Genomic DNA, 7,546 nt, shown 5'->3' on the forward strand with positions numbered 1-7,546 from the left:
CATAAAAATAATGGTTAATGGCATTGTTTCGTCCCTCTACTCATTAGACTTTCTTAATTTGACCCCTCTACTCTTTTTTATCTACTGGGCCCTTTGACTCTCGGTGTTTTCTTAATACGGACCCTCCGATGGAATTTCGTTTAATTTTCCGGCAACATGTGACAGATGGAATGACACGTTGGAAATGGTTCTTGCTTCAGATAATGGCTGACCTCAAAATCCCAATGGGTCTTGGAAATGGGTGGACATTCATTTCTGATTTAAGGTGATGTGTATTTACTTTACATATTTTTCATTTCACAATTTAGTAATTTACCAGTTAATTAAATTTGTTTAACTTCATTTATTTTGGTTTCAAGGCCTTCTTTGTGCAGTATTTTGAGAATGTTGATGATTGATACTGAAAAGAAAAGCTTACCAAATCTTGTCAGTATTTCAATGATCCAGTTAATGGGAAAAGGCATAGATGTCATAGCCGCTTAGGGATTAATCCGGAAAAAAACTTGATTATTGAATTAATCTGCGAGTCGCAGGATCGTCATTAGATTTGGCCAGACCATCCACTCGTATCCTTTTCAATTCAACTAGAAACTCAACCAGATCAGGATCCAGTTTTATGGGTCGACAAGAACAAGATTACCATCCATCTATCCTCCAAAGATTGTGAAGATGCCTGGAAGACAGAAAAGTAAGAGTGGGAGAATAAGGGGAAGAAAACAGTGATGTGAAGATGTCCGGAGAGGATAGAAAAATGACTAGTCAGAGGAGTCATTTTTATTACAGGCTGATACGACTGCAAATCTACAATAAGAATGGGGAAGCTGGGGTGAATGGCTGAAACATGGAAAGGGAAAGGTATTGATACGACTACAGATCATAGGAGGCCCTTAGTAGCCGTAAACTTCAGGCGTTTGTGGTGAAGCTGCACAAACCAGTAAAGATCTGTCATCTTCAAATTCAATATTGTAGGACAAGGAGGACACATTTGATGGGGTTATGACAGTAGAGGATGGAAAATTAATTTCTCCACCAACCAATCTTTTATATGCTGAGGACTGAGATGATGAAGCTATGGGTTGCAAACGAGATTGTAAATTATAATTGGGTATCTTGTGACATTGGGGATTTTAGGGTTCGGAGAGGTGTGAAGAAGAATTGGGAATTCGCAGACTTGTATTATAGCAAATAGTTATAGTATAGTACTGCCTATAACAAATTCAGAATGAACACCTATATTGTGGCAAACACACTGTAAACTGCAACAAAATCAGTGTTACATCTGCTAGTTAAATGTTTTCATTTAAATGTATATCAACTAACATTGAGATTCCTAAGGTTTCCCTGCAATAAAAAGAAAATTATCAAAACATAACATCGGTTCTGAATCATTTATATGTTCCAAAATAAATCACACTCAAAATCATAAATCATAGTATGAAATATATTGCTGTGCATCTTTTGAGGATATTATTGTAGCAAAATTTCAGCATGATTTATTACAAATCCAAGTTGAAAGATTTGACTAGATTGGTATCTTTTGGTTGGTACACAATCTTTTTAAACATGAGTTTAAGCTTGTCATGTTGAACCATTTCTTCTAGAATTCTATCCTTTTTATCTTCTGCGATATCAAATACACCTGTCTGATGATTGCTACTTCTGTTTGTGCAATCAAACACTAGCTTTGACAATCGCTCTTTCTCAACTTGGCAAAAATACTTTTCCTCTTCCATTGTCCCTGAAGTAATGAGATGGTAAATATAGACAACTTTCTCTTGCCCTAGCCTGTAGGCGCGACTGATGGCTTGCCTTTCCACTGATGGGTTCCACAAAACATCAAGCAAAACCACTCTTGAAGCACCAACAAGATTTATCCCTTCAGAACAAGCTCTAGTTGATGCGAGCAACACTTTTGCATTACTACTTGCATTGTTAAAATGCTTAATCAATGTTTGACGTTCATCTATTTTAAGCTTTCCATGCATATATAACATATCTTCTCCTTGGATCCAACTGAAATTTAACTCAAGCTGCTTGATTACCAAGTTCAGTGGCTCAAGATATTGACTGAACACCAGAACTTTCTCATTCCTCGCCTGGCAAAGCCGAATGAGTTCCATAAGAAATTTTGTTTTGATTCCAGCCTCAGGTTTTGATCTAAGCATTTCTAACTCCATCCGATCAACAAAGTCCAGGGTTCCAACTGATTTCTCTGGCAACAGAGAAGGGTGTACAGAAAGCACAGACAACGAATATTCCATCTCAAAATGATCCAGGCCATTAATTTGCTTAAAATTTTCAAGAAGGGTCTTCTGCAAATGGACTGGCTGTAAGATAACCACAGAGTCCCTCAATCCAGGGAGTCTTTCTCGTAGCACACCACCCTTGTGTACATGCACAAATTGCCAAATCATCTTTCTAAGCTCTTCGACCCTCTGAGCTTCCAGTTTATGGTCAGTGACTTTGCCAATCGCAGTTGTCAAGGAGGCCCAATTCCTTCTCGCATCAGTATTTCTCTTGCAATCACGCCTTTTAGGAAAAGCTCTATGGTGTTTGGACGAGATCTCTTCTGCAAATTTAGGCTTTACCAAGCACAGTGTGTTGTAAAGCTCATCAAAGTTATTTTGGAAGGGTGTTCCTGAGAGTATAATCCGTTTTTGTGTTCGGACCTTCGACAAAGCTTTCCAGATACGACTCCTGTCATTTCGAGGTGTATGTCCTTCATCAAGGACTAAAAGACCAGGAAGTTCAAGAAGGACTTTCCTTACCTGGTCATCTTCAGTCTTATCTGATACTTTGGTTTTACTCTTTTCTTCACCAACAAGTTCTTCAAAAAGTCTGTAACTGATCCCCAGGATACTCCTCTCCTTTTTCCAGGAATATAATTTCACCATGCGGATGGCATTTAAACCACGTTCTGCAGGTTTAAGTTCCCTGAAAAGATCCATAGCTGTCCTATTTTCTTTTCCAGAAAGATTTTTCTTGTTCATAATGTGAAAGGGAATGTCGACCCCCCACTTCAAAAACTCTGCTTCCCATGTAAGGAGCATGCTGCAAGGAGCAACTATTACAGGCCTGCTTGTTGGATATAATTGCATATATGTCTGGAGAAACACTATGGTTAGGCGGGTTTTCCCAGTCCCAGGAGCATGGGATATAATGCATCCTGTCCCACCATTTAAGTTAGAATTGTCTTTCAGCTTGTCAAGATAAATACCTCCAGCTATGTTTTTCCACAGAAACTCAAAGCCTTCACGCTGATGTCCATGCATACCCTTTCCAATACCAGGAATTAAGTTCCACACCGTGCCTTGCGCAAGAGTGCAAGGATCATAATCAGGATGTGTGCCACGACCAGAATCTTGGTGATGGAGATCATTGAAGATATTGTGTTGCATTGTCACGAAGTCTCTCCTAGCTGATTTCCCCCTAGGATATCTATCCTGCAGCACAGACACAGACAGTCAACATTTCAGAAATCAAATGTTATATGAGCAATTTCTACTAAGAGATTATAGGAAAATAGAATAGAATGCATAATATTTTTTAAAGAAAGAATAAAGCATCAATTTCAAATGAAATATTATTCTGTGCTGTCAAATTATTACATCAAAGAGTCAGAATTGGGCATGTGCGTACAGGCAAAAACTCATCTATGCTTTGGAAAATCATTACATAGGCCACAAATACAGTACAGTTTCAACAAGAAGTGGCCTTGGAAAACAGTATTCCTACCCATTGGCTGATTATTTTTAGTAACCAGAAAAAAATACTTCAAAACAAACAACCATTTGACATTAGGCTCATAATTCATTTATATAAAAAGGTTGACAGAGAGTTGGTCAGACATAGACTAGGCCAAAGAGCTGCATTTTCAAGTCAAAGTAGTCAGGTAAGCAAGACAATTGCAAAGCACATTTCTTATTACCTTCAACAGCTAGTAGACCAATCTAACTTTGATGAATAAGGCAGATTGCTATGAATTCAATCATCATGCGTTAATGCAGCAATATAAACTACTAATCATGAACAAAATGAAGATTTATTCAGGATGACAAGACTTACAAAAGGGGGCACATGGTATTTGATTTCCAAATCCACAAAAGAGCAATATTTGCACAGAAGTCCAATTTCTTCATCAAGATAAAGCTCGTGATTCCCCTGACGACAAAGGGTGACTGTATCAGGTTCAACCTCATGGGCGTCATCGTCATTTTCATCCAGCTGATCAACACAAAACAATGCAAGTTTCACTTAAATAGAAGAGGATTACATTTCATTGCAATTAGAAACTCGAAACCTGTCAAGGCATAATAGATAGATTCAAGACAAAAATAAATATAATGCAAACAATATGCATACAAATAAAAAGCAAGAATATGCAAATAGTCACAGAATGGCAACCCGAAAAAAATGGTTTAATAATCTCATCTGACAAAAACTCATGTTCTCACCTGGTTTTTGAGATACCACTGCTCTCAGTGGTTTCTACAGCACTTATTAGATAAGCCGATTGTCATTCTAATTATAGAATTGTAAGGCGAAATGCATTACAAAGTTGTTGGCAACAGGACTCAGAGGACGTAAACAAGCATCCAAAATGTCAATCATTCAATGAAATAGTCCCCCCCTCAAATGGATGCATCTAAACAAATAATAAATTCTCTATTAATAAAGCCAGCAATTTGACAGTCAAAAAAAAGTGCATTAGTTTTGGTAGCCTTTATGATTTACGATTTAGATACCAAATGCATTAGAAAAGAGAGAGTGCATTTGGTGTAATTTAATAAAGAAAATATTGAATGTCATTACAATTGCTGGGAAGTCTTTATCAAGAACAGACTCAATCCAGCATGAACTAATCATGCCTAAAGTCTTCACCTAAGCCCTACATAAATCTGAGGATTTGAAGAACTAAATAAGCAGTAATACAAAAAAACCCAACGGGAAAACCTCAGTCAATCATCAAATCAGATCATAAGAAAAACTAGATATCCGATCTTAAATTTCTGATGCAAAGAGGATGGCACTGCCCCAGGAGTTTTGAACTAAATATGACAAGGGAAACTTTTCCTTTCGTATTACAGCTGTTGAAAAACTACATAAGCTGTTTATTGGGTTGGACTTCATAAATGCAGTTTGTGATTCTGTATAATTAAGGTATTCTGTTTACTACTCAGAACATAAGAGTGGAGTTTTGCTCTAATAATGACGATATCAAAATGTCTAAACTCGTCGTGTCATGCATTGTCAATATCAAACTACGATGAAAATTTCGCCAATATTACAGATGATTTCATTCATAAAACGTTCAGATAGTTGAGACCTCAAAATAGGTCAACAATAAACTTAGAACATGGAACCTGTTAGTTGAAGTAACATGAAGCCTAATAAGGTAAAAATAATGGAACAAAATTGCAAAACCTACATTTCCAGCAGTATTCACAAGCTGATAGACTGGATAAATTAAAGGAAAGATAATTTGTTTAAGTGCTTGTATTATCCATGGCAACATACCGTTGAATCATCAGTGGTATCCTTCAAGCAAAGAGCTAAGGCCATGTCAGCCCAAAGTTCCTCCAATTGTTTCTCCTCTTCTGATTTAACAGGAGGACTTGACTCTTCAATTCCAAATGTGAACTTCAGAGGAAGAACTGGCTCCTCGAGTGGTTCCCTTTCTTCTTTGAAAGGCACATCTTTCTGGTCCAGAAAAATGGAATTTGCAAGAATTTTGACAACTTCATATTCTTTTCGCCTTCTTTTACTAGGCTTCCTTCCACATACACCATGCCCATGCTCATCTCTACTGCCTTTTCTAGACTCAATTATCCTTCTCTGAGACCTATGATCACAAGTCTCATCACCATCATCAACGTCACCACCATGCCCTCCTGTTGGTTTAGTTTTTCCTTTCTTAGACCGAACTTTCTTCGCAACATCAACTGCTTCATAGGTTTCAGTATCATCTTCATCATTGTCACCATTATCATCTAACTTCTCCTCGTCAACACAAAGTGGTCGGCTAACTGTTTCAAGCTTCATTCTCTTCTTAGCCGATTCCAAATTATAGTGTGATCGGGTACGTTTTGCCACACAAACAGAATCATCCATGTCGACATCATTATTCTCAATTTTACCAATATCAGAGTCGCATAACACTTCAATTCCATAAACTTTGTTCCTCTTCAATTCCATCTCACCTTGCTCCCTATCACCATCCTCTTCTTTCTCTTCCTCCTCAACCATAAAACTCTCCGGTAACTCCACTCTATGATGCTCATCATCTTTAAAGGTTTCCTCTTCTCCACTAGAAGAAATCTGCAATTCATCTGCATCCTTCTCCAAAATAATACAAGCAACATCATCATCGTCACCAACAACAACAACATTACCATCCTTGTTCTTTTCACAAAACCCGGACTGCAAATCAGCCCTTCCGGCTACCCCATTACTGTCCCTCCCCTTCAAACCGACCCCACCACTTCCGTTCCCAATTCCACTCGACAAAAAACACACGCCACCCTCATTCCTCTCATGCGCAAAAACATCACCATTATAACTCTCGTTCACAATTCTCTTCCAACGAGGAAGAGGAACCTTTGATCTCCCACTCTCCTCTCCATCAGATTTCACGACACTACAACTTCCAACCGCATCTGTTCTCTCACTCTTCTTACCATCAACGTCAAAACTCTTACTCTCTACTCCCTCACTCTGGTCATCATCATCATTACTATCGTCAAGGGAAACAACATCCAACCGTTCCTCAAGCCCCCCATTTTCACAGTCATCCAAAAACGCATCGTCTTCACTATCATCCAAGACAACTGGACTTCTACTACCTTTGTAAGACAACCCGCCAACGCTTTCCTCAAGAGCACCATTAAGTCCATTCGTTGACACAGTAGCGGCAGCATTGCTTTCCTTCCCTTGGTTTCTCCCTTTCCTAATCTCATCATGCAATTTCTTATACACTTCAGCTTCTCTAAGCCTGGTCCTTTTAGATATAGGCAATGTATAGTCCATCATCCTTGCACATAAAGATTCAATATTTCTATGCCAAAATCAACAAAAACAAAAACTCAGTTTCAGCACATAAAGACATCATCTTTTTATAGGTCAAACATAAAAGAACTAAAATTTTTAGAGAGAAAGAAAGATACCATTGCAGAGAGGGAGAAGGAGAACGGCGCGTTGAGTATATGTTGTCTTTTGTTACAGGAGCGTTTGAGTTTGCTTCGCGATTTTGATATGGCGTGGGTTTTCGATGGCCAGTAGGACTTTTAGACATTAATGGCGTGGGACCCATGTGAAGATTGATTTTGATTTATATACAATTCTACAATCAACTGTCTCTTTAAGATGCCTTTTGAAATACCAAAATCAACCTTTTAACATGGAATCTGATTTTATTCCCTTCTCCTTTTCCTTTTCTTTTTCGAAAGAATTAGGATATTCTAGGCATTATCAGATTTTAGACACGTAATTGATATTCGAATTTATTTATTTTTTTATAAATATATTTTTCCTGATTTTATTTGAATTC

At 37.9% G+C, this 7,546-nt stretch overlaps 1 protein-coding gene across 1 annotated transcript; it reads right to left on the reverse strand.

Moving 5' to 3' along the window:
- Window positions 1–305: 305 nt before the first annotated feature.
- LOC105131257 (SNF2 domain-containing protein CLASSY 3-like) lies at window positions 306–7,249 on the reverse strand. Its single transcript, XM_011034160.1, has 4 exons — window positions 7,164–7,249; window positions 5,518–7,054; window positions 4,066–4,224; window positions 306–3,443 (listed from the first exon to the last, which is right to left on the reverse strand). Exons 2-4 carry the CDS (start codon window positions 7,027–7,029, stop codon window positions 1,497–1,499), a joined length of 3,618 nt encoding a protein of 1,205 aa, XP_011032462.1. The 5' UTR covers window positions 7,030–7,054; window positions 7,164–7,249; the 3' UTR covers window positions 306–1,496.
- Window positions 7,250–7,546: the final 297 nt, after the last annotated feature.

This window comes from Populus euphratica, unplaced genomic scaffold (assembly GCF_000495115.2).
Source record: "Populus euphratica unplaced genomic scaffold, PopEup_1.0 scaffold2.1, whole genome shotgun sequence".
NCBI lineage: Eukaryota > Viridiplantae > Streptophyta > Magnoliopsida > Malpighiales > Salicaceae > Populus > Populus euphratica.

Bases quoted from the DNA above. Each gene is read 5' to 3' on its own strand.
- LOC105131257 (XM_011034160.1), bottom strand. From the start codon at position 7,029: ATGATGGACTATACATTGCCTATATCTAAAAGGACCAGGCTTAGAGAA. The intron at 4,225-5,517 runs GTATGTTGCCAT...TGTGTTGATCAG, and splicing joins ATACCACTGATGATTCAACG to CTGGATGAAAATGACGATGA. The intron at 3,444-4,065 runs GTAAGTCTTGTC...TCTGTGCTGCAG, and splicing joins AATACCATGTGCCCCCTTTT to GATAGATATCCTAGGGGGAA.